This window comes from Onychostoma macrolepis, chromosome 24 (assembly GCF_012432095.1).
Source record: "Onychostoma macrolepis isolate SWU-2019 chromosome 24, ASM1243209v1, whole genome shotgun sequence".
NCBI classification, from domain to species: Eukaryota; Metazoa; Chordata; class Actinopteri; order Cypriniformes; family Cyprinidae; genus Onychostoma; species Onychostoma macrolepis.
The window spans coordinates 7,305,820-7,333,630 of NC_081178.1; the positions used below are offsets into that span (position 1 = coordinate 7,305,820).

Below are 27,811 nucleotides of genomic sequence, written 5' to 3' on the forward strand. Positions count from 1 at the left end.
GTAGGCTATTTACATTGTACTGTATTTCACTGAACTGCATTCTATGATATTACATTAGGCCCAATATTAATTTAAATTTTAAACATTTTAAACAATAATTTAAACATTTAAATATTTGATCTATGGCGATAAACTGAAACTGAGGAAATGTTATTGCCCAGAGGATGCTCTTTTGTAGCTCGTGAGACTTTAATGAGAGTTCTTATTCAGGTTCCAAAATATCTGCTAATATTTTTAGGAAATAAAACAGAAAACAAAAAAATAGTTGAGTGTTCAAACTGTAATCATCTGAAAGTCTACATTTGCTCTTCATCGAATCTCATTGCTGTCAACAATTGAGATTTTTTACACAGTTGAGACTTTATAGCCTACCTTAAGTTTTATTCGCCATACGGATAGCAGACGAAAAAGGACAGTTTTCACTAAAATCGTCGGTGTTTGTTGGGCCAGTGTGATTGTGAACTAGCCTCTACAATAAGAATAATGCAGTATTATTTAGGCTATATATATGCATTGCATCCTACTGAACTGTATTCTACGGCATTGCATTGTGTTGTAGCCTATTATTTCCTGAACACTAAATGCCCAAGAATCAATAAAAATAAATAAAAATAAAAGCAGTGAAAAATCCTTTGATGTTGCAATTCTTGTGAAATGATTTTTCTCTGTCAGTGTTAATATACATGGTATTTGTGTGCAAATGTAGACTACACATACCTTTTTGTGGTATTGAATAATAAAATACTACTTTAGTGCTTCCTGTATTCTACAAGAACACGTCCAACTGTTACAGTCTTCTTGACATTATTAATAATAATGCGAATGACCGGAGGAATGCGCAGCTTGTGCGCATGCGCGTCAGGACGCAAGACCCTCATCCGAAAAATCTGATGTCATCTTGCCGGCAATATTTTCCTCTCTGTCTGTATATTCAATTGCAATCATATTCCACTGCAATATAAACAGTGCGTGTAAATGGTGAAAGGTGTAGATTATGTCTGTCGTTTGATTCTGTGTGCATCATGCATCTCAATGGAGCAAGCAGCAGCTGATCTAGACGGCTTGTTTTGCTGGATGAAGGTGGACGCTTAGGACACAACAGGTTATTGGCGTTTATTAAAGGAGAGAAACACGATGTCTGCGAGAGAAAGACTGAAAGAGAAGATGACAAAAGAGAGCGTGACACTGCTGCCATGCTTTTATTTCGTGGAGGTAAGAGACCGTCTGTTTACATTTGTACGTTTGATTTGACAGGTGACAACTTGCGAGATCAGAATCAGATGACAATTCCATTTAATGCTCAGGGTATGTATTTAAATGTTACGGTCATAGCTGAATCAATAAATGGAACATTTAAATATTTGACTATTTATCAATGGTGATAAAGTGAACCTGAGGGATTGTATTGCTCATAAGATGCTCTTTCAAAGCTCATGAGACTTGATGGAGTTCTCCTTGATTGAAGTATCTTGATCTCAGATGTTCTGCTAAATTCCTTGGGAGAAATTAAATAGAAAAAAAGACGACTGCTAAGAGAATGTTAGTTCATATTAAGAAAAAGTCTCCCATTGAATCTCATTGCTATCTAGGATAAACAGTTGAGTTAAAAAGCTTTATTTGCCACAAAATAATATTTTTGCCATATTTATGTGTGTGTGCTTATATATTTATGTATTATGTGCAAAAAGTGAAACTTTCATATATTCTCGATTCATTACATGTAAAGTAAAACATTTCAAAAGTTTTTTTTTTTAATTAGAGCTTACAACTCATGAAAGTCAAAAATCCAGTATCTCAAAATGTTAGAATATTTACATTTGAGTTTCATTAAATGACCATCCCTGCAGTAGCCTATAAATTCCGGGAATCTCTTGTTCTTTGAAACCAGAATAATGGGGAAGACTGGCAATGGTCCAGAAGACAATCATTGACACCCTCCACAAAGAGGGTAAGTCACAGTTACTGAACACCCCGTTCACAGAGTGCTGAATCAAAGCAAATTAAATGTAAAGTTGACTGGAAGGAAGAAATTGGGTAGGAAAAGGTGCACAAGCAACAGGGATGACCACAAACTTGAGAATACTGTCAAGCAAAGCTCTAATCATCAAAATGTAAAAAAACTAAAAAAAAAAAAAAAACTAAAAAAAAAACTTTTGAAATGTTTTACTTTACTTGTAATGAATCTATATATGAAAGTTTAACTTTTTGAAATGTAAAAAAAAATTTTTTTGAGATGCACCTGTGTATATATATATATATATATATACACACACACATATACAGTATCTCACAAAAGTGAGTACACCCCTCACATTTCAGCAACAATTTTAGTATATCTTCTCAAGGGACAATACTACGCAAATGAAACTTGGATATATTTTAGAGTAGTCAATGTGCAGCTTGTATAGCAGTGCAAATTTACTGTCCTCTAAATATAACTCAGCATATAGCCATTATTGTCTAAATAACTGGCAACAAAAATGAGTACACCCTAAGTGAACATGTCAAAACTGTGTCCAAAGTGTCAATATTTTGTAGGGGCATCATTGTTATCTAGCACTGCCTTAATCCTCCTGGGCTTGGAGTTCACCAGAGCTGCGCAGGTTGTTGCTGGCATCCTCTTCCACTCCTCTATAATGACATCACGGAGCTGTTGGATGTTAGACACATGGTGAATGCCCCACATGTGCTTCACGGGGTTCAGGTCTGGAGACATACTTGGCCACTCCATCACCTTCACCTTCAGCTTCATCAGCAAGGCAGTTGTCATCTTGGCGGTGTGTTTGGGGTCGTTACCATGTTGAAAAACTGCCGTTCGGCCCAGTTTATGAATGGAGGGCATCATATTCTGCTTCAGAATGTCACAGTACATGTTGGAATCCATGTTTCCCTCAATGAACCTCAGCTCCCCAGCAGCACTCATGCAACCCCAGACCATGATGCTACCACCACCATGCTTGACTGTAGGCAAGACACGATTTTCTTGGTACTCCTCACCAGAGCATCACCACACATGCTGGACACCATCTGAGCCTCATCAGATCAGCCTCATCTATCTTAGTCTCATCAGACCACAGGACATGGTTCCAGTAATTAATGCTCTTGGACAGGTTGTGTTCAGCAAACTGTTTGCAGGCTTTTTGTAAGCCAGCTTCAGAAGAGGCTTCCTTCTGGGATGACGGCCATGCAAGCCGACTTGTTGCAGTGTGCGGCGTATGGTCTGAGCACTGACAAGTTGACCTTCCGCTTCTGCAACCTCTAAAGCAATGCTGGCAGCACTCATGCATCTTTTTTTCGAAGCCAGCTTCTGCACCTGAAGCACAGCACAAGGATCTAACATCTTTGATCAACGCTTGTGAGGCCTGTTCCGAGTGGAACCAGTCTCGGAAAACCTCTGTATGCCACTGGCCACTGTACTGTAACTCAGTTTCAGGGTGTTACCGAACATCTTATAGCCTCGGCCATCTTTGTGGAGAGCAACAATTCTAATTCAAAAATCCTCAGAGAGTTCTTTGTCATGAGGTGCCATGTTGAACATCCAGTCAGTATGAGAGAATCGTACTCAAATTACCAAATTTGAACTGCTGTAATATAAGATACACAAATTTGTATGGTCCTGTCAAGCAGACAAAAACATGAACATGATGAATGGGACATGTGGCTTTGCATGGTTAAACGACGTATAGCTGTTATCACGTAGGGTGTACCCCCTTTTTTTCAGAGGACAGTACATTTTTACTGCTATACAAGTTGCACATTGACTACTCTAAAATATATCCAAGTTTCATTTCTATAGAATTGTCCCTTGAGAAGATATACTAAAATGGTTGCCGAAATGTGAGGGGTGGGGTGGACTCACTTTTGTGAGATATTGTGTGTATATATATATATATATATATATATATATATATATATTCACACATTATATATACAGGTGCTGGTCATATAATTAGAATATCATCAAAAAGTTGATTTATTTCACTAATTCCATTCAAAAAGTGAAACTTGGATATTATATTCATTCATTACACACAGACTGATATATTTCAAATGTTTTTCAATATTTGAGTTTGAATAAATGACCATCCCTACAGTATAAATTCTGGGTATCTCTTGTTCTTTGAAACCACAATAATGGGGAAGACTGCTGACTTGGCAATGATCCAGAAGACGAACATTGACACCCTCCACAAAGAGGGTAAGTCACAGGAGGTCATTACTGAAAGGTGTGGCTGTTTACAGAGTGCTGTATCAAAGCATATTAAATGCAAAGTTGACTGGAAGGAAGAATTTGGGTAGGAAAAGGTGCACAAGCAACAGGGATGACCGCAATTTTGAGAATACAGTCAAGCAAAGCGATTCAAACACTTGGGAGAGCTTCACAAGGAGAGAACTGAAGCTGGAGTCAGTGCATCAAGAGTCACCACGCTCAGACGTCTTCAGGAAAAGGGCTACCAAGCCACTTCTGAACCAGAGACAACGTCAGAAGCATCTTACCTGGGCTGTGGAGAAAAAGAACTGGACTGTTGCTCAGTGGTCCAAAGTCCTCTTTTCAGATGAAAGTAAATTTTACATTTCATTTGGAAATCAAGGTTCCAGAGTCTGAAGGAAGGGTGGAGAGGCACAGAATCCATGTTGCTTGAAGTCCAGTGTGAAGTTTCCACAGTCTGTGATGATTTGGGCTGCCATGTCATCTGCTGGTGTTGGTCCACTGTGTTTTCTGATGTCCACAGTCAAGCAGCCATCTACCAGGAAATTTTAGAGCACTTCATGCTTCCTTCTGTTGACAAGCTTTATGGAGATGCTGATTTCATTTTCCAGCAGGACTTGGAACCTGCCTACACTGCCAAAGGTACCAAAAGCTGGTTCAATGACCATAGTGTTACTGTGCTTGATTGGCCAGCAAACTCGCCTGACCTGAACCCCATAGAGAATCTATGGGGTATTGTCAAGAGGAAGAAGAGAGACACCAGACCCAACAATGCAGATGAGCTGAAGGCCACTATCAGAGCAGCCTGGGCTCTCATAACACCTGAGCAGTGCCACAGACTGATCGACTCCATGCCACGCCGCATTGCTGCAGTAATTCAGGCAAAAGGAGCCCCAACTAAGTATTGAGTGCTGTACATGCTCATACTTTTCATTTTCATACTTTTCAGTTGGCCAAGATTTCTAAAACTCCTTTCTTTGTATTGGTCTTAAGTAATATTCTAATATTTTGAGATACTGATTTTTGACTTTCATGAGCTGTAAGCTCTAATCGTCAAAATTAAAAGAAATAAACATTTGAAATATATCAGTCTGTGTGTAATGAATGAATATAATATACAAGTTTCACTTTTTTAATGGAATTAGTGAAATAAATCAACTTTTTGATGATATTCTAATTATATGACCAGCACCTGTATATATACATATGTGTGTGTGTGTGTGTGATTTTGTAATTTTTTTTTTTCATCATAGCTGGTTATAATTTATCTGAACTTTTGACAGTTTATGACTCTTTTAAAGTTGCAAATGAAACATCAAATTTAGTATATACTTTTCATTGCATTCAATAAGCACAGTGTGCAAAACAAAAAAGACTCTCACCAGCTGATTTTTTTAGTGCTGTCAAATGATTATTCGCAATTAATCACATCCAAATTATGTGTGTTATGTGTATATAAATACACGCATTTATATATTTAAGAAAAATGTTACGTTTATATATTAAATATGTTTATATATAATATAAATTATATGAATATAAATATATACTTCTAAATACATACTGTATGTGTGTGTATTTATATATACATAATAATACTATACACAGTACACGCACATATATTATGTAAACAAAAACTTTTATTTTTTATTTAAACTTAATCATTTGACAGCACTAATTTATATTTATTGGTTTTACATTGCATCCAAGCTTTTTTTTGAGCATTGTTTACTTCCATGGACAGCATCTCACACTTTCCTTGTAAAATATCATCAGTTTGATATGGACGAACTGGCAGAGAGAGATGTCAGCACTGGGATGCTGTGCTTCTGTCAGCTCTCCTTCTTAGATGTTCGCCCCAGGAGGTGCATCATGATGGGGTTAGTGGAATATATGTAGGTCAGTGTGACATAAAGAATTGAGGCAGTGCAGCTTTCATACGCACATGCATACACCGACACACGTGATCTAGTACTTAGGAGGAAGATCTAAGCATGCATTCATACATTATGCAGGGCTGTGCTGAATTGGACATTTTCATTCATTTATTCATTCCTCCATTTGCTGTTTTTCAGTGAGCTTTGCAAAATTGTTTGTCAAATACCAAAAACGAAGGTCTAGAAGATCAGGATTACCATATTTGAAGGTTTTAAAGAGATACGATGCATGTGCTCAGCAGAAACGTCTGGATTTTGTGCTTTTTAAGATATCGCTTAAGTTTCATCAGGTCACAGAAACCTCCACGTCTCCTCATGTGGAGCAGTGCTTTTATTGTAACGGGTGCTTTACCATCCGGACACCATCTGCACCTGCTGGGACGGTGCCTATCCCACATAGATCTGAAAATAGCCACTAAGAAATGCTATCCTCCCCATTTATAAACATCAATTATTAAGACCTCAGTCTCACCTCTTCTTTTCATTTGGGATTATCGCGAAATCAACATGAAATTGCATTCACAACCTATTTTAATTCAGTAACATGATGTATTTATGATTGGAAATGGATATTCAGTCAGAAGAAATTGGACTTGATCAGATCCACTTCTTGTTTTAAAATAAAACTAGACAATCAAATGACCTTCAATATTCCACATATACACTGTAAAAAGTTAATAAATAATCATAAAAGTAGGGTGTACTACAAAATAGTATTTTAATTGTGCTACTTCAAAATTTCACATTTAATTAAATGTGTTACTTGCTGATTCTTTGGAATTATTTGTGAAGTTTACAAGCAATTTCTGAGTGAAAATTGTTTCTACATCACTTTTTGTTTAGTGTATTACCATCTGATACCATCAATACTACCACTTCTTTATAAAGGCAAAGGAAGATGTTCAGTTAGAATCTTGCAAACAGAATTATAACAATCATCTGATGTAAAACTTTAAATCTACTGTCAAAGCAAGCAGGCTTTTGTTGGGTTGTGATTCTCTTTGATGCTTATGTTGATGGTCTGCTGCTTTGTAGATCTCTTACGGTTTGTCCCAAGTGTCAGCACTTTGGAAGAAAATATGGGTCAGTGGTATCAGTGCAGAATCAGCACAGAACGGCAGCTGCTTGCTGTATTCATCTGCATATCAAATGCCCGCAAACTGACCCAATCACTCTACTGTAAAAACTCCAGCCGAGAGCTCTTAATTACTGGCTTACAGTGATAAACACGACAAAACTATCTGTCATAAAGAATACTAGATGATTTTGTAAACATATAAACTTACACTGAAAAAAAAAAAACGGAGTAGGGTCTGCTTGAAGAAAAAATTTCACTCAGTAGTAAATTTCACAAAACAATTATAATTGTAATAGCATTGAGTATAAACATTTTATGATAATTATAATAATGCCTGGATAAAAATGGTTGCCAGACAATTAAACACACACATGCACAAATATATGTTTATGGTATTCATGTATCATGGTATTTACATGGTGTATATACTGTATCATAATATAAGAATATATTCTCTTTAATGTTAGTGTGGGTCCATCTATAGCTTTTCTGCAATTCTGTGAATCCATTACTACTAAATTTGTACTACTAGCTCACAGGCCTTCTGATATCACCTCACAAGCTCATTATATGGCTTTCATATACCTAGGATTTTATTTATCTTCAAAGTACTGCCCTGTCTGGGTGTATATTTTGATAATGGCTGGCTGACTGTATGTACATTTCCATAGGGACCCGTTATGTGGACAGTGTAATTCTTTGAAAATGTTTGTTCAAGAGTTATGTGATGTTTTCTCCTCTCTAATAGCTTCCTCTCCTGGTCTCATCTATGGTCAGCGTGTATTTTCTGGAGTGGACAGACGTTTTCAAACCGGTCCGCTGGGGTTTCAGCTGTCACGACCGCAGTCTGAGTCTGCCTTATATCGAACCCACGCATGAGGTCATTCCCTTCCTCATGCTCCTCAGCCTCGCTTTCGCAGCTCCTGCTATTACGGTCAGTCTAACCCTATACCGCTACACACACATACACATGGTGCAAGATGTACTTTTGCTTTTGGATACTGTATATTGGATAAGACACAAACCGTTGGCCTCGTGCTGATGTTGCCTGCATTACTGTGATTCACCCAAGCTGGATGAGTACCTGGAGTAACATTTCTATCAAACAATTATTGCAATAATACAAGTCTTGCAGTGCAGTTTTGGCTGTCGGCATAGAGTCTGGTCCACTCTGCATCTTAATTCTAGCCAAGAAACATTCACATGGACAGAAAATAATATAACAATGTCAGAATAATATAAAGCGTTCAAGAAGGTTATATTCAATGGCCCAAATTTTAGTTATCGTTTCTGTATCGTTATCATGTGTATATGTATATATATGTGTGTGTGTGTGTGTATATGTGTGTGTGTATATGTATATATATATGTGTATTTATATATATTGTATTATTATTTATCTTATATATTAAATTATATAATTTTTTATACATAACATTTATAAGATTACATGCATAATTTTATATATACTACCTAATATATACTAAATATATTACCATTCAAAATGTTGGAGTTGTTTAGGAGCAGTTCACTTCCAGAATGAAATTTCCTGATCATTTACTCATCCCCATGTCATCCAATATGTCCATGTCTTTCTTTCTTCAGACGCAAAGAAATTAAGTTTTTTGAGGAAAACATTCCAGGATCTTTCTCCATATAGTGGACTTCAATGGTGGCCAATGGGTTGAAGGTCCAAATTGCTGTTTCAATGCAGCTTCAAAGATCTCTACACAATCTAGCAAAATGATTGGTCATTTTCTTTAAACAAAATAAACATTTATATACACCACAAATGCTCGTCTTGCACTAGCTTTGTGATGCACATGCGCATCTTCACGCATTGCGTGATTACGTTGGAAAAGTCAGGTGTGGTTAGTTCTTCGTCTGTGAACTTCAGTTAAGAAAGGTAGGGTAGGGCTAAAAAACTCCATCTAATTTTTGCCAATTTTTGCCAACTTCAAAATCGTACAACATCGTTGTTTTACCTTTTATTGTAAAAAAGCGTTTGAATTTCTTTGCACATTCGCTTTGTAAACACTGGGTACTTCCGCCTACGTCATGCTTGCGTGATTATATATGTGTGAGGTTGAGCTAGTGCAAAACAGGCATTTGTGGTTAAAAAGTATATAAATTTGTATTTTTCTTAGAAAATTACCGATTGTTTCGCTAGAAAAGACCCTTACTCCTCGGCTGGGATCGTGTAGAGCCCTTTGAAGCTGCATTCAAACACCAATTTGGATATAATGATAAATTAATAATAATATAATAATAATAATAATAAATAAATATTTCTTGAGAACCAAATCAACATATTAGACTGATTTCTGAAGGATCATGTGACAGTGAAAAATGGAGTAATGATGCTGAAAATTTTGCTTTGCCATTACTAAACAAAAAAAAGTAAAAAATATATTGAAATAGAAAATGGTTATTTTAAATTATTATTTATTTATTTATTTATTTTTACAGTTTTTACTGTATTTTTGATCAAATAAATGCAGCCTTGGTGAGCATGAGAGACTTAAAAAAATAAATATAAAGTTAAAAATTGAACCCAAACTTTGGAACAATAGTGTGTATACATTAATCCAAATAATTTCTAACAAGACAGTCTCTAAGAATGATTGTACATAAAACAAAACAAATTAGCAGAAAATGCTATTTAGACTTTCTAATCGTTTCACAGACAGACAACAATGCTAAAATCAGAATATACTGTTATGTGCATAAATATGTATTTTACACCGCTAAATGTGTAAAAAAAAACAACTAATAAGTCAGTGACAGGAATGTTCCAGGACCGACTAGGACGTGATTCAGGAGCATGTCCTACTTGAAGAAATTTATACAGTTAGCCTGTGGTCTATTATCACAGCTGACACATACCAACTGGCCTCATCTGAAACACTACAGAAAAGAAAGTTCACGCACGAATAGCTCAAATACCCAAAGAGTTTTTGTTCACACTACTCCATGAGCAGTGAGTTGTCAGATAGCATCTTTCTCTTCTCAACTTTATGACACCTTTGGTGCATCACAATGCTACCAGAACAGCTGCTGGTCCTCTGAGGATGCCCTAATGACACAGTGAATTTGTGTTCTCGTCTTCTACATAGCAAGGTCCTCCGGTTAACTGCCAGTCCTGGAGCAGATGAGTGCAGTTTCACATTAGGCTTTACCGTGGATTTGTGATAGTTTGGTTGTTCACTCGTATGGAAAGTCAGATTATTTCACACTCAAATTCAGTTCTTAGGGCAGATTATGCTGTTGTCTCAGAAATGCCAGGATGGTTAAATGGTTTCGCAAATGCTAATGGGCACTTGCGGAAATGAGTTGGTTGTGGTTCTCGTCTTTCTGATCCTCTGAACTTATTTGTAGATGATAGTTACTCTGTTCTGAAGAAGAAATAAACAGACTGAGATCATCTTTACACTTGGCAAATTTTCTAAACACTCCACAGGCATTTTTATATCAAGGTCATAAACATTTATCAGGTTATTGCGTTTACTTTTATTATTTTTTATTTTTCATTAGATGAGCACTCAAATTTTATCTTTAGGCAAAGAAACATTTATATTAAATTGGATATATCATATTAACGAATCAAAAGCAAATCAAAGCAATAAATAAAATCTCTAGTAAAATAGCATCTAAATACACCCAGAATGAAAATGTATTGGTTTTTATTGCTCTTTAATCACATAGGAGGTATTATGTTTCATTAAAGTAACTTACTTTTAGAATTTTTTTGGAAGTGTTCTGCATCTTAAAAATTTGCCCTTCCACAAATTAAGACCTTAAAGTTCTTGGATTGGAGTGAAAAATCCTAAATTCATAAAATCATTGCATTCAATGTTGCATGCACTGCAAAAAAAATGTTTTGCCTTGTTTTCCGGTACAAATATCTAAACATCTTTAAATCAAAATGTATTTGCTGGAGATGCAAAAGGAAGATATGGTGTCTTGTTTTATTTTTTCTTTGTGGTGGTGGTGGGGTTTGAGCAAAATTAAGTGAGTTTATGCCTAAAAAACAAACAAATAGCTGTTTAAATTTTAACTTAAAAAAAAAATCATAAACTCTTTTTGAGAAATTTCTCAGAAATCAAGTCTTCTTATCATTTGTCATTTTTACAATCTTGATTTAAGACTTTTTTTTTGGGAAACATTTCCCTGGAAAACATGAAATGTCAAACATGAGAAGAAACATCATTTAAACATTATTTCTATATTCTAGTTTGTAAAATTAAAAAGAAACATCCTTAGAGAACACCCTTAAATTTTCTTTAATAATTTTCTTTACATTTTATTTAATTGGTCATAAAAACGTCTTAAATTTCAACTTTAATTTTACTTTCATAAAGCTTGCAGAAACACTGAGTATAGAGCAATAAAATTTAAACTGGATAGATGATCTGGCCTTGGGAGAATTTCAAGAAAAAAAATGTTTGAGTTCATATTGAAATCTCTGACATTCTTTTGCAGACTTTGCAAATCTGAACTGTTTGTGATGTTGTTCTCTTCTGAAAGTACAGGGGAGATGTGTGAAGAGAACAAAAATTGTTGCAAAAAATTAGATTTTTTTATTCCTACAGGAAAGAGAAACAGAAAGCACTGACTGAATGACTAAAACGACTAGCATTACAAAGACACCCAATGTACTGTTATCTGCAGCATGTGACCACAATGCTAGCAATTTTAGGTAATTAAATAATTCAATTTGAGTTGCAGACATTGAGAGCTCTGACCACATTTGCATCTTATCCCAACATGTTCAGCTGCATAAAAATGCACAGTAATGTGTGTCTGAAAACGTATTTAGGCTGTCAGGTAAAGACAGTCATTAATAATGACCCACTCCGTCCTTTCTTTAGCCCAATTTTGGGCTACAATCTGTTTACCTACATAGGCCAGATTTAGCATCAGGCAGGAAGTCACTGCAGGCATTGAGACGTCCTGTAGTTCCTCCAGGTGTCATGACACAATATGAGTGTCTGAGAGGCTGAGCTGGTCAGATGGGATGGGATGGTGGAATCTGCGGGCTTCCTGGGATCTGATTCAGGTCACGGTGTGGCACATGGTCTTGCCAATGTTTAGATCGTAGCACCTTCCCCACCAGGCCGGAGCGTAGAGCACAGCTGATATCAATCCCATGATCCCACTGGGATTTAAACTCCTCACCTGGCGACCTATGCGATATAGAAGAGAAGATTGCCGGCTGTCGAGTCTGTATGGTCTATATGGAGCTAAAGAAAAAAAAAAAGCAGTCAGTGCAAAGTTAGTTTCATGTAACCAGACATTTCTCTTGCGGCACATTGAGCACACATGTCAATTACATTATGATGTGTTCAAGTGAAAAATAATAAATGAACGAATAAGCATACAAATACATAGAAGTTATATATAATATACTGTGTTATTATATGTAATTATTTAATTAAAATATTATATATACAGTCATGGCCAAAAATATCGGCACCCTTGGTAAATATGAATAAAGAAGGCTGTGAAAATTAATCTGCATCGTTAATCCTTTTGATCTTTTATTTAAAAAATGCACAAAAATCTAACCTTTCATTGGATAATAAGAATTTAAAATGGGGGGAAATATCATTATGAAATAAATGTTTTTCGCCAATACACATTGGACACAATTATTGGCACCCATAGAAATTATTATGAGTAAAATATCTCTGAAGTATATTACCATTCATATTCACAATTTTGAGCACTCCTTGGTGATTATGATCATGAAATTATCCTGCCATGGCTTCCTGTTTCACAGAAATATAAATAGGAGGGAAAACAAAGCCCAAATTCCCTTAATCATCCATCACAATGAGAAAAACCAAAGAATATATTTCTGATGTGCAGCAAAAGATAATTGAGCTTCACAAATTAGTGAAGTGGAAAATTCCCATTTCCACCATCAGGGCAATAATTAAGAATTTCCAGTTAACATAAAATGTTACGAAACTGCATGGAAGAGGACGTGTGTCTGTATCGTACTAATGCACGGTGAGAAGGAGAGTTTGAGTGGCTAAAGCCTCGTTTATACTCGCGCCTGGCTCCGCTTCGCGAGCCTCCGCTGACTGCGCGCGCACCTCCCCAAACGGACGAGGCGTTTATACTTGATGCGTTCGCCGTTGAGATATTCTTTGAAACGACAGGGGGCGCACAAACAAAATCGTCCTTTAAATCCGCAGGAAGTAGAAGAGAAGTAGGAATTTTACCGGAATTACGTCAGATTATTCAAGATGGACTATTGTTTGTTGATTTAATAAAATTTTACATCAAACTTTTTGTTCACTCTTTCATTTCTGTGCATAATGCAGACACATTTCTACATATTGCAGTATAGCTAACGGTATGTGGGTTATTCGACAGTGTTGGAATTTACAGGATGTCTTATTCTAACATTTCAAATTAGACCACATTATTAGAGTACAAGTTAGACAAAAATATTGCCACGTTGAGGCTCAAGTAGGTATAACTGCTCAAATACAAGATTAATGTTATAATGTATATAAGTTGAAACCTACAGTGTTTTGCAAATGTAACACTTCTATAAAGGTTAGGGACTGCAAAATGTACTTTGCCATAGATTAACCCATGTGATGTGAAGACTCTCCAAGAAACACAGCTGAAGAATTGTCTCGGGGTCAGAAAACCTTTAAAAAAAATTGTCAAACAGCACCTACATCACCACATGTTGTTTGGGAGGGTTTCAAGAAAATTTCCTAGCTCATCCAAAAACAAACTCCAGCATATTCAGTTATCAGACACGACTGGAACTTCAAATGGCACTGGCTTCTATGGTCAGATGAAAAATGAGCTTTTTAGCAGCAAACACTCAAGATGGGTTTGGTGAACACAGGGATAAAAAGTACCCCATGTGTACAATGAAATATACTGCTGTATTTTTGATGTTGTGGGCCTATATTTCTGCTGGAGGTCCTGGACATCTTGTTTAGACGCATGGCATCATGGATTCTATCAAATACCAACAGATAAAAAAATCAATAAGTGACTGACTCTGTTAGAAATCTTATAATGGGCCATGTTTGGATCTTCCAACCGTATAATATTCCAAACACAAACCTCAAAAACAACACAAAAATGGGTCACTGAGCACAAAACCAAGTGGGGTGAAAAGATGGAGGTTTCAAAAAGTATTGAATAAAAGGGCGCCGTTAATTGTGGCCAATGTGTATTAGAGAAAAGCATTTATTTCATAATGATATTTCCCCCATTTTAAATTCTTATTATCCAATGAAAGGTTCGATTTTTGTGACTTAAAAAATAAAAGATCAAAAGGATTAACAATGCAGATTAATTTTCACAGCCTTCTTTGATCATATTTACCAAGTGTGCCAATATTTTTGGCCATGACTGTATATGCATGTGTATATATATATATATTATACAATTTATACAACTGTGTGTGTGTGCATATATATATATATATATATATATATATATATATATATATATAGATAGATAGATAGATAGATAGATAGATAGATAGTAATTCAAGTAATTCTATTAATTAATTCAAAAGAAGTTCAATTATTTATTTATATTAAATATTTAATTAATATTGCAATTATATTAATTTTAATTATTTAATATAGTAATGTGTGTGTGTGTAAGAATTATACATAATAATTATAATAATAACTATATAATTATAATAATACATAGTAATACATTTATTGATTTATATTAAATATTTGTTTCCATTATTTAATATAATAATTATATTTAATATGTATTTATTGTGAATTATTTAATTATTTAATACAGTTATTATATCAATTATTTAATATAGTAATATATAAAGTGTGTGTGTGTGTGTGTGTGTGTATATATATATATATATATATATATATATATATATATATATATAAAATTATACATACAATTATATTAAATATATACATTATATAATTATATAATATATAAATTTAATTATATTATGTATATATTAATATACGTAATATAGTGATTCATTTATATTTATTTAATATGTGTTTCTATTAGTGCTGTCAAAGATTAATTGCGATTAATCGCATCCAAAATAAACTTTTGTTTACATAATATGTGTGTGTACTGTGCATATTTATAATGTATATAAAATAGACAAACATACATGTATATATTTAAGAAAAATATTTTATGTTTATATATGATATATATATATATATATATATATATATATATATATATAAAACTTATATGAATATAAATATATACATGTAAATATATGTAATTTTTCAAAATATATAGGTGTATGCGTGTACACACATATTATGTAAACAAACTTTTATTTTGGATGCGATTAATCGCAATTATTCGCTTGACAGCACTAGTTTCTATTATTTAATATAATAATTATATTTAATATTTATTTATTCATGAATTCTAGTTATTAACTATATTTGCATATAAAAATATAAAAATAAATTATATATAGTAATTCAATTATATAATGAATATTTTAGATATTTAGATATTTTGTAATAAATATTTTAGATTTTTATTTCTATTATTTATTTATTTTTAAAATAGTAATATATAGTATTATATATTACTATATTATATATAATATTTATAATATTTAACAATTATTTAAAAATATACAATGACTATATTATATAGCTATTAATTATAATGAGTTTATATATTAAGTATCCAAATCTATTTTAATGTAAAAATGCCCAGACCTAACTATGCCATTCTCCTTCAATGTGGTTAAATGGTGAAGGTTACAGAAGTTTGGAGAAGAAGGGACCAAGGACCCAAACAAGGTTTTACCAAGCTTGTGACCAGTTGAGCTGAAATGATTCATCTCCATGAAAGCAGCACTTCACAGCCCTGCTATTTGTGCAGAAGTCAGTGGGTGCGTGATTTTCAGAAGACAGGGAGGTGAAACACCGGGGACAGATCTGGAGCAGATTAAGCATGGATGTGTCTTTGATGCACACTGACAGCCCTGCTTAAGATGGGCATTAATACATAAGTGTGCGATGATCAAAACGACTGCTCGCTCAGCCCAAGTGAGAGCTGATTGCATTATGGCTCATCAAAACTGTGCATTTACAAGTAGACAAGCACATTATGGCAGTTCTGTTTAAAGGCATCTGTGGCTTCACTTCAGAGTTTCTGTGTTTGGTGTCACAGTAAAAAGAACCTCCTGAAGAGATAGTCTGAGACCGTTGAGTGCAATCTGAGAGGAGAGATATCCTGAACATTTGATCCACTTCCACCTCTGACCTGGTATGTTGCATGTCCACAGATCATGATCGGAGAGGGGATTCTGTTCTGCTGTCTGTCCCGAGCGCAGTGCAGAGGAGGAGCTGAAGCCGATATCAACGCCGCGGGCTGCAACTTTAACTCTTTCGTCCGGCGAGGTGTCAGGTTTGTGGGTAGGTCACATTTCTTGTAGATATCTTTCGTTCCCTCCTGATTAGTCTTTATTCTGTTACCTGTGATTAGGGCCCACATGGAATGTAGATTTTTTTTTTTACCAGAATTCTGTGGAATGATGACTACCAGTAAAATTGATTAAAAAATTTTACCAAATTTACCAAAAATTATTCACACTTTGACCTGACCATGTTTTGCTTAAGTGTTTTTCTTTAATTGCTGATGCAACCTTTTTACACCACAGACTGAACAAAATTAAGCATTGCTTGGTAATTGGCTGACCTAAATTGGTATTAACTAATTGTGTACTTAAATTTAACAGCTGACAGCTATTCAACCTAATTCATTACATACCTTTCTATCAAAGTTGTCTGACATTATCAAGATGAATTTTTTCTGACACAGTTTAACTCTGAATAAACTGTGAATAAACTGTGATAATGTGAGAAATATTGAAGGTGTCTGAATACATTTTGGCTTGACTGTATGTTTTTCCCTTTTAAAGTTTTCACACAAAAAATAGTTTGATATTTATTATCAACCCGATCTCACGGTAATTCGTACATTTTTGAAAAGGTGGCTAATTCATACAAATTTGTACAACCTCACTCGTACGAATTCATAAGATTTGTGAAAAATAGTACGTATTTTACGAGGTGGCAAATTCGTAGGAAGGACCACACCTAATCCCGCCCCTAAATTTAAAGGTATAGTTCACCCAAAAATTAAACCTCTGTCATTAATTACTCACCCACATGTCGTTCCAAACCCGTAAGACCTCCGTTCATCTTCGGAACACAAATTAAGATATTTTTGATGAATTCCAAGAGATCTCTGACCCTGCACAGACAGCAAGGATCCTAACACGATCAAGGTCCAGAAACGTAGCAAGGGCATCGTTAAAATAATGCATGTGACATCAGTGGTTCAACCGTAATTTTATGAAGCTACGAGAATACTTTTTGTGTGTAAAGAAAACAAAAATAACAACTTTGTTCAACAATTTGTCTCCTCCGCGTCACCTTGGCGCCATTTTAGAGAGTATCCACTGAACGTAAACAACGTACGCTGTTCTGTGTCAGCCACACCACACGGATATGTTGTTTTTGTTCAGATCAAAGCGTGTGGTGTGGCTGACACAGAACAGCATACGTTGTTTACTTTCAGTGGATACTCTCTAAAATGGCGCCAAGGTGACGCAGAGGAGACAAATTGTTGAATAAAGCTTCGTAAAATTACATTTGAACCGCTGATGTCACATGGACTATTTTAATGATGTCCTTGCTATGTTTCTGGACCTTGACCATTGTAGTATGCTTGATGTCTATGGGAGGGTCAGAGATCTCTCGGAATTTATCAAAAATATCTTAATTTGTGTTCAGAAGATTCACAGGAACAACATGAGGGTGAGTAATTAATGACAAAATTTTAATTTTTGGGTGAACTATTCCTTTAACCGTCACAGAAATCGGACAAAAACGTACGAGTGAGGTCATACAAATTCGTACGAATTAGCAACCTCATAAAATACACTGAACAAAATTATAAACGCAACACTTTTGTTCTTGCCCCTATTTTTCATGAGCTGTTTTATCACACAGCACAATGCCACAGATGTTTCAGAGAATTTGGCAGTACATCCAACCGGCCTCAGAACCGCAGACCACGTGTAACCACACCAGCCCAGGACCTCCACATCCAGCATCTTCACCTCCAAGATCGTCTGAGACCAGCCACCCGGACAGCTGCTGCAACAATCGGTTTGCATAACCAAAGAATTTCTGCACAAACTGTCAGAAACCGTCTCAGGGAAGCTCATCTGCATGCTCGTCGTCCTCACCAGGGTCTCAACCTCACTGCAGTTCGTCGTCGTAACCGATTTGAGTGGGAAAATGCTCACATTCGATGGTGTCTGGCACTTTGGAGAGGTGTTCTCTTCACGGATGAATCCCAGTTTTCACTGTACAGGGCAGATGGTAGACAGCGTGTATGGCGTCGTGTGGGTGAGCGGTTTGCTGATGTCAACGTTGTGGATCGAGTGGCCCATGTATGTTAACCATAATGCCTGGTATGGGCAGGCGTATGTTATGGACAACGAACACAGGTGCATTTTATTGATGGCATTTTGAATGCACAGAGATACCGTGATGAGATCCTGAGGCCCATTGTTGTGCCATTTATCCACGACCATCACCTCATGTTGCAGCATGATAATGCACGGCCCCATGTTGCAAGGATCTGTACACAATTCCTGGAAGCTGAAAACATCCCAGTTCTTGCATGGCCAGCATATTCACTGGACATGTCACCCATTGAGCACGTTTGGGATACTCTGGATCGGCATATACGACAGCGTGTTCCAGTTACTGTCAATATCCAGCAACGTCGCACAGCTATTGAAGAGGAGTGGACCAACATTCCACAGGCCACAATCAACAACCTGATCAACTCTATGCGAAGGAGATGTGTTGCACTGCTTGAGGCAAATGGTGGTCACACCAGATACTGACTGGTTTTCGGACCCCCCCAATACAGTAAAACTGCACATTTTAGAGTGGCCTTTTATTGTGGCCAGCCTAAGGCACACCTGTGCAATAATCATGCTGTCTAATCAGCATCTTGATATGCCACACCTGTGAGGTGGATGGATTATCTCGGCAAAGGAGAAGTGCTCAATAACACAGATTTAGACAGATTTGTGAACAATATTTGAGAGAAATAGGCCTTTTGTGTACATAGAAAAAGTTTTAGATCTTTGACTTCAGCTCATGAAAAATGGGGGCAAAAACAAAAGTGTTGCGTTTATAATTTTGTAGAAATTGGCCGTAAGATAGTGTTGGTAATATCAGCCAATATATTTATCAACTTTCATAGTCATTCATTGTCTTTTTCCTTTCAGGCGTTCATGTGTTTGGATTATGTGCCACGGCTTTGATTACCGACATCATCCAGTTGTCGACAGGTTACCCCGCCCCCTACTTCCTGACTGTCTGCAAGCCCAACTACACTCACCTCAATACTTCCTGTGATGAAAGTTTCTTCATCCTGGAGGACATCTGCTCAGGATCTGATGCCGCTGTCATCAATGCTGGCAGGTACGGCTCTGATTCATGGCAAACAGGGACCTAGATCTTTGTTGCATTAATAATGCCACAGTCATGTGAAACATAGATTATCTTAACACCCGCTGATACAGACAAGTTGATAAAAAAATCTTTAAATATTACTCAAGTGTGAACTCCTGATACTCAGGGATTCGAAACAGGCACAAGAGCCTGCATGGATTAGAGCCAAGCCTCAGTGCAGCCTAAGAATAGAGGCTGTAGATTAAAGGAATAGCTTTTGATGTACTTTTTAACAAGGTTGGTTTTCAAGGGAACAGATGAGGCTGTGGACCATGTCTTCACAAGTGTAGATTCACTAAATAATGAAGTACTGAAGTGGCTTATGAATGAGCACTGAAACAAACATCGTTTACCCCCGTTTATATGCCAGCTCTGTCTGGAGAGATTCGCTGTTGTGATGATTCGGGAACTCACTATCAGACTGAGTTGGACGTGTTGTAGACCAGCAAGTATAATATGATGCCTCAAGTTCTGAAAGTGTAAATAATGTGGAGGTACATTGCATCTTTTCTTCAGACTCTTTTATTTACTGTGTGTCAGAGATAATATAGTATATGTGGTTGTAGCAGAGCTTTCTGTGATGGTTTCCTGCTTAAGAGGAGACTGTGAATGTTTGTTTATTTATGAATTAAGTTTAATCATGAAAATAGAACTGTAATTAGATTTTCAAATAAAAACATGAAGAAAGGTGACATATGACATATGATGACATTCTGACTTTTTTGTGTTTAAGTGCTATAATCAGGTCCCCAATGCATCTACCAACCCAGAAAATGTAAAAAAAGAGCAACCCAGTAATTTTTTTTTTTTTTATAAGCCTTTCTCTGCAAGCTTGTGAAAAAACGAGCTCGGACAACTTTATATCAGAAGTTTAAACTGATATGGCTTAAAAACGCATGATTTCAGTGCGATATACATGATAATCAAAACCAAACAGATTTTTTTGGTAGAGTATCTGAGATACAGCTTTAAAAGTGTAACCCTATTCTGGAAAGGGTGCGGGGAGCAGCAGCTCATTTGCATTTAAAGAGACATGCACAAAAACAGCATGTTTCTGCTTCCACTCAAAATAGGCTTTTTCAAAATGATATAATAAATGATCTGTGGGGTATTTTGAGCTGAAACTTCACAGACGCATTCTGGGTACACCTGAGACGTATATTACATATTGTAAAAATGGTCTCCTTTAAGTCATATCTATGATCTAGAATAGCAGTGCACTACAAACCACCCCTTTCAAACCTAGAAACAGCAAAGATACACTAAAAACCACCTTTAGCACCCTAGCAACCACATAGCAATGCACTAAAAACCACCCTATACCAACCATACAGAAACACACTAGAAACCACCCCTAACACTCTACAGAAACCACATATAAACTCAATATGACAATATGCATCTAGAAGAGAGGTGCTGAGGTGATGTATTTCAAATGCGTCTGCTGTATTCTTTCTTTCCTTTGATGACAGAGTTGATCGCAATTGCTTTCATTTATTTCAGAAAATCCTTCCCGTCACAGCATGCAACACTGGCATCCTTTGCTGCCGTGTATGTCTCGGTGAGTAAAAGTCAGTCATTCAGAAGCATTCAGGCACTTTCAATTCACTGTGTTGTTAGAGACCGATAAAAAATGGAGCTGCACTCGTGTCACCTTCTGTGCAAAACTGACCCTGATGTGTGGATAAAAGGACAACAGCTCTCCACTGTAATTTGTGCAGCAACATCCAGATGCCTTCATGCAATTTAGTGGAGCTTGTCAAAGTAGCGAAATGGAGTGTTGGCCCCTTTGAGCCTTGTGTGTGTTTTTATGTGTTTGTATGTAATGGTCCATTTGAGGGCAGGAATACATTTGAGTCTTTACATTTTTCTCTTTTTTGTTCTTGTCGTGAACTATGTGCACATTATATAAGCTAACAGAATGCCGGTAAAGCCATTTAGATTTGCTTTAGGAATTATAAATTGGGTGTTCTAGACGTCCTAAGAGTGTGTGTTTACATACACAATCTTATGCCACTTATACATAAAGAGCTAAAATTGTCTAAAGTATAAACACCTTTACTGGTAGGTGACAGGTCATTTAATGTATGTCTATTTAAGTTTTGAAAATTAAAAATTTGATTTCAAAGTGTGGTTTTCAGTCTATATAGCTCCTTCCTGAAGCTCAGTTGATTCATTATATAAAACAAAGAATCTGTTATTTATAATGAGCTGATATACTCAATGTGCTTTTGCTTAAAGCGCCTATGAATTTCACTGATAAAAGAGCACAGTTTAAGCTGTTGAAATGACCTTACACATTGTCATCTTATGTACAGTCAGTCTAATAATCTTGAGTCAGTAGATGATGACTCATGTCTCTGGGAACCGTACTAACCATCTCACGACTCTGGGGTTTACCAAGCCACAAAATGCACTTCAGTGGTGTAGCAATAATGATACACTCAATCAGCTGAATCATGTTCCCTGTGGTTAATTAATTTAGTTTGAAGATTCTTATAATTATCAAAGTGTGTTATGAATTTTTTTCAGTGCAAATGTTATGGTTCTGGCTCCCTACCTGATTCTGCTTTGGCTTGGAAACATCACAAAATGTGTGATCTTGATCGTCTTTTTCTTGTGCAGATGTATTTCAACAGCACGCTGACAGACTCATCCAAACTGCTGAAGCCTCTTCTGGTGTTCTCCTTCATCATCTCTGCCATCATATGTGGTCTAACCCGCATTATTCAACACAAGAACCACGCCATTGACGTTTACCTGGGCTTCCTTCTAGGAGGGGGCATCGCTGTTTACCTAGTGAGATGAATATATGCAGATTATCATATATTTAATAGCATTTTAAATAAATTTCACAAAACAAAGTGTCTTGGAAATGCAGTTTACTTGCATGTCTACAACATAAAACATGGACACCATAATTTAGTTAACTTGGACATGTTCCTGGATCAGACTTTTGTTGGTTCTGGAACAACATTCCCATCAAACAATTGTAAGTCAAGCTCTAACACTGCCCTAAAATCAGAGGGAATCAGACATTTTTTCATGCTCCAAACTCAAGCTCTATAGTCAAACCCTAAAGTCAGATTAGTTGACAGAAAAGTTGTTCCAGGACCAAAAAGAATATTGATTCTTGAGTCCCACTCAAGTAAATTGTGTTACCCAAACCCTTATTATTAAAGGGTTAGTTCACCCCAAAATGAAAATTCTGTCATTAATTACTCATCCTCATGTCGTTCCAAACCTGTAAGACCTTCGTTCATCTTCAGAATACAAATGAAGATATTTTTGATGGAAGTTGAGAGCTCTCTGACCCTCCCATAGACAGCAATGTGTAGTAAACGTAGTAAGGACATTGGTAGAACAGTCCATGTGACATCAGTGGCTCAACTTCAGTTTTGCAAAGCTACGAGAATACTTATACAAGAATCATTTTTTGTGCGCAAAGAAAACAAAACCCTTTTAACAAAAAAAGCATATGCTGGTTAGGTATGTTTTGAAGCATGGCTGCTGGTTTGAGCTGGTTTAAGCTGGTCATGTGCTGGTCATGAGCAGGAGCTAGTTGCTTAGGACCAGCACATGACCAGCTAAGAACCAGCTTAAAACAGCTAAGGATCAGCTTAAACCAGCTCAAACCAGCAGCCATGCTTCAAAACATATCTAACCAGCATATGCTGGGTTTTTTTCAACAGGGAAATAACAACTTTATTCAACAATTCTTCTCCCCTGAGTTACTGTCTTCCACCATTTTGGAGAGAATCACAACGCATACGCATGTTTTACCCTAAGCTTAAACAACACTGATTACATTGCTTACGTTCTTGGGTACTCTCCAAAATGGCAGAAGACGTAACTCGGGGCAAAAGAATTGTTAAATATTATTTTTGTTTTCTTTGCATACAAAAATTATTCTTGTAGCTTCACAAAATTGAAGTTTAGCCACTGATGTCACATGGACGGTTTTACTGATCTCCTTACTACATTTCTGGACCTGGGAACATTACAGTTGCGTTGCTGTCGATGGGAGTGTCAGAGAGCTCTCAGATTTAATCAAAAATATCTTCATTTGTGCTCTGAAAATGAACAAAGGTCTTGCGGGTTTGGAACGACATGAGGATGAGTAATTAATGACAGAATTTTCATCTTGGGGTGAACTAATACAATTGAAATACTGTGTCTTGTCTATCCAGGGTTTGTTTGCTGTAGGAAACTTCCAACCGAGCAAGGAGAAACAGACAAGTCAGCTTCACATTCACGATTCTCATCGAACTATGACTGACCTTTGCCAGCAAGGTCACCGCTTAACTGCCAAGAGCTGCAGTGGCAGTGACGGTCTCTCATCTTCCTACTCCGAGGGCATCCTGCATCGCAACACCCAACACCACCAGGCTGGATCTCTTAGCAGCCTGAAAAGACCAAGTGGAGATGTGGAGGTCATCACCCGCAGTCCTCCACACAAGGAGAACATGGTGACCTTCAACACCTTGCCCAGAGTGCATACGCATGCCATGGATGAGTCTGATTTCCGCAACGCCACCATCCACACCTCCTCGGTAGATTCAAGTCGATCGAAGCAGCTGCTGATGCAGTGGAAGATTAAGAACGAAAACCATAAACACTCCCTGCATGCCATGGAAGGCGGACCAGGACAGTCCCCTCCAAACAGCATGGACATCCGCTGCAAATCTGAACCCTCAGCTGTGGGAATCAATGGTGAACATCAGGGACCTGGAACCCCATACCTAAAAATGGCCACTGGAAGTACAACATTACCAAGCAACCCCAGTGGAATTGCTGGCGGTGCTCGGATACCTATGCAGTCTCGGCCTGGTTCCTCGCAGTTGGTGCACATCCCAGAGGAGACACAAGATAACATGGGTGGCTTGCCAAATACCAGTAACACCCGTGACAAATGGCTTAAAAGCATGGAGAGGACTGGGGAGAAGGGTGGGGAGGTACCGGTGGTTAGGACTAACTCTAATGGCCAGCCACGCATCATGCAGGTCATTGCAATGTCCAAGCAGCAAGGTCTCCTGCAGGGGAGCTCTCCCAGTTCTGAGAGCAGCAGCCACACCAGCTCCACTGCACCTCTGCAGCGCTACAAGAGCCTAACTGAGGAGTCTGGAGGTCAAGGCAGCACTGGAGCCATCATTCGGGTGGAAGCCCATCCAGAGAACGGTCGACCCCTGGTGCATGCGCACTCCACGGATGGAAGTGGCTCCTGGACGTGGAAGTCCCAAAGCAGCTTCAGACAGTCATTTGAGCTCAATGACTTGAATCGAGACTCGGAGAGTTCAGAATCCATGAGGGATGGGAACAGTTCTACGGACAGAAAGAAGAATGGCTCTAACGCTCCTAAAGTCGTCGCAGTGCCAACTGTCCCTACTTTATCTACAGCAGGTGGTGACCACCATCCCAACCAGACCATTTCCACCATCCGGGTCACTCCCATGGAAATGACTGAATCTGGTGTTGAGAGTCGTGATTCGAGCTTGCGCAGAAAAACCAGGATCCTTATCCCTGAAAGAGGAAACAGTCCAGACAATACCAGGAATATTTTTTACAAGGGAACATCCACCACCCCAGTTTTCAAAGAGTAGTCAGTAATTATCTTGACACAAAAAAATAAAAATAAAATAAATAAAAATAAAAAAATATCGAAGAAACCAGAAGAGGTTGGGTGTTGTGTAGACACATATGCTACATTTGACACATCTCCAATGGCATCACCTGTTATGCATGAGATAATTCACTGACTTAAAATTATATGGCAGCAAGAAAAGCACAAAATCCAGGTTTTGGTCAGAATATTGTTTACTTTTGTGATAACAACATTGTAAACATATGACAGTATATCATATGGAAATGGTCTTACCTTTAGTGAAACACTGTGAAGCTGGAACTGTGACCTTGCCAAGATTGAACTGCACCACTGTATTTAAGTATTTAACATCTCAGATATCTTAAAAGATTTTCCATATAGGCATACATCCACTTATTCATATACTGATAACTATGCTAGCTGAAACTCTTATTTTTGTATTCTGTAAATAACTTTTAAAATCGGTGCTGCCCAGTTCTGAGAACGTAATGTAAAAACAAAACGTTAAGGAGAAAATAGAAAAAAAATGTGCAGGGCACTCTTCTGAAAACTCTGTCATTTGAAATTTCTTATGACCATAAGTGCTTAGAATATTCTCTGTAGCAAATGATAGTCATAAAACGACATGCACTTCATGTTTACTACTTGCAATACAAATACTTTACATACTGTATGTACTGTATCTGTAGAAATTTGCACGTAAAATGCACATTCATGTATATTTTATTAGACACATAATATTGTATCTATCAGTGTCAATCCAAAAGAGAAAAATAAAAAAAGAACTACATTTTATGTACAAATACCAATGAATACTAATGAGATTTATTACTTCCATTTAAGACTATTATTGTGAAAAAAACAAAAAAACAAAACATTATTATTGCATCTAATGTCTATCTTCCACTCTTTTCTCAAATGTATATGTGCATAACAGAATTAATTTTACTTGTTTCCCTTCAAAAAATTCTGATTTTGTCATAGTTATTTTAAAGTTAGCTGCATTAGTAGCAAAACGATATTCCACGTTGATTTTCTAACTGTGGTTATTCCACTGTGAGCTCCAGCTTTTTAGGCCAAACTGTCATATTAAATGTTTTATATACACTTGTGTAGCCGCACACTAAAAAAATTCAAATGGCTTTACTGTTCACAAAGAGATTTGCAATGAGCGAGAAGTGGCTCATTAAATCTAGTGTCATCTTAGCTGTTAAAAATGACAGCAGTGACATTTAATTCCATGATAATTTACTGTGTAACTTTTTATAAACTGTAAATTAATGTGCCAAAGGGTATTTTAAAGCGAAGATTCAGTTTTGAAACATTTCTATAGAAGTCTGTATTCTTATAAACCACAAACTCTTTCAGCACAGCTGTAGCCAGTGCATGGTAGTTTGATATTTCACATTTATTTTTGGTTTCCTTTTTGTAAATTATGCATTTGTGTAGCAGCTGCATATGTGATTATTTATACTGAATATAAATGACTTGTTGACAATCTTTCTAGATAAAGTCACACCAGAATACACTGTATGTTATCTCTAACATGTCGAAAGATTGTTTGGATACCCGTTAATGTGCGCTAATGATTTTAGAAATGCATTAAGCATGCTGGTAGCAGTTTGTGTTTTCTGAGGAACGTATTACTCTGTAGCACTCTGTGTTAACTGTCATCGACACAGTGACGTGAGGTTCAGTTTGGATAGGAATGAATCCAGTCGAACCTGTTACAGTGATGTTACATGTTAATGTTGCAGCGACCAGACAGAAAAATAATGTTAATGTATGTCACCTTTGAGCATACAAACAGTTTGTTTCTATCGTTACATGGTTCTGTTTTACTCCAGTAACAGGGTAGAGGAAGAAAAACTGTGCTGTATCAGTGTTTGAATAAACATTTGCCATTTAAAACTGCTGAGTCTCTTTAATAATGAATTGGCTGCACATTTGTAATGGCACTTTCCACAAATAAGGCACAAAATAGACATTGAAACTCTTTAAAAAATGTCTTTAAAAAGTTGTTCTCTTTACTATTTATTTTACTTGAGCTGTGCATTTATTATTGAATGCAATATAATATCCGAATAAATTTTAAAACTCAATGTGATTTTAATTATTTTTAACAACAATATTAAAGAAAAAAATACAATAATTTATTATCTTTTAAAAAGTAAATCAAATAAAAAGTAATATTAAAATAAAATAATTAAAATTAAAATATACTCTTTTTTCTTTTTGCAATTCATTAGATAATGCCAAAATTATAACATTATGACATAATTGTTGGATACTTTCAACTACTGGACTACTGAAGTAGGACTTAAATGGCAAAATTGGAATGGGATGCTATTCTTGGAAAGTGCCTCATGTTTCTTCATCACTACTGTCATAAAAATGTATAAATATTATGGTGTGAGAATGATTTCTCTGTCA

General features: G+C 36.5%; 1 protein-coding gene and 1 long non-coding RNA gene across 2 annotated transcripts; one reads left to right on the forward strand and one right to left on the reverse strand.

Moving 5' to 3' along the window:
• The first annotated feature begins 859 nt into the window (after positions 1-859).
• Positions 860-27,401, forward strand: LOC131533504 (phospholipid phosphatase-related protein type 4). Its single transcript, XM_058765844.1, has 7 exons — positions 860-1,212; positions 7,974-8,159; positions 16,521-16,650; positions 19,551-19,746; positions 21,280-21,337; positions 22,402-22,575; positions 23,967-27,401. Exons 1-7 carry the CDS (start codon positions 1,135-1,137, stop codon positions 25,374-25,376), a joined length of 2,232 nt encoding a protein of 743 aa, XP_058621827.1. The 5' UTR covers positions 860-1,134; the 3' UTR covers positions 25,377-27,401.
• LOC131533506 (uncharacterized) lies at positions 11,638-22,456 on the reverse strand. Its single transcript, XR_009269139.1, has 4 exons — positions 22,337-22,456; positions 19,664-19,782; positions 16,499-16,710; positions 11,638-12,468 (listed from the first exon to the last, which is right to left on the reverse strand). It is a non-coding gene; the product is annotated as an uncharacterized LOC131533506 (long non-coding RNA).
• Positions 27,402-27,811: the final 410 nt, after the last annotated feature.

What these genes read in the sequence shown, in the direction of transcription:
- LOC131533504 (XM_058765844.1), top strand. Translation starts at nt 1,135, where the DNA reads ATGTCTGCGAGAGAAAGACTGAAAGAGAAGATGACAAAAGAGAGCGTG. An exon ending in TCGCAGCTCCTGCTATTACG is followed by an intron (nt 8,160 to 16,520) that starts GTCAGTCTAACC and finishes GCATGTCCACAG; the next exon opens with ATCATGATCGGAGAGGGGAT. An exon ending in GCGAGGTGTCAGGTTTGTGG is followed by an intron (nt 16,651 to 19,550) that starts GTAGGTCACATT and finishes TTTTCCTTTCAG; the next exon opens with GCGTTCATGTGTTTGGATTA.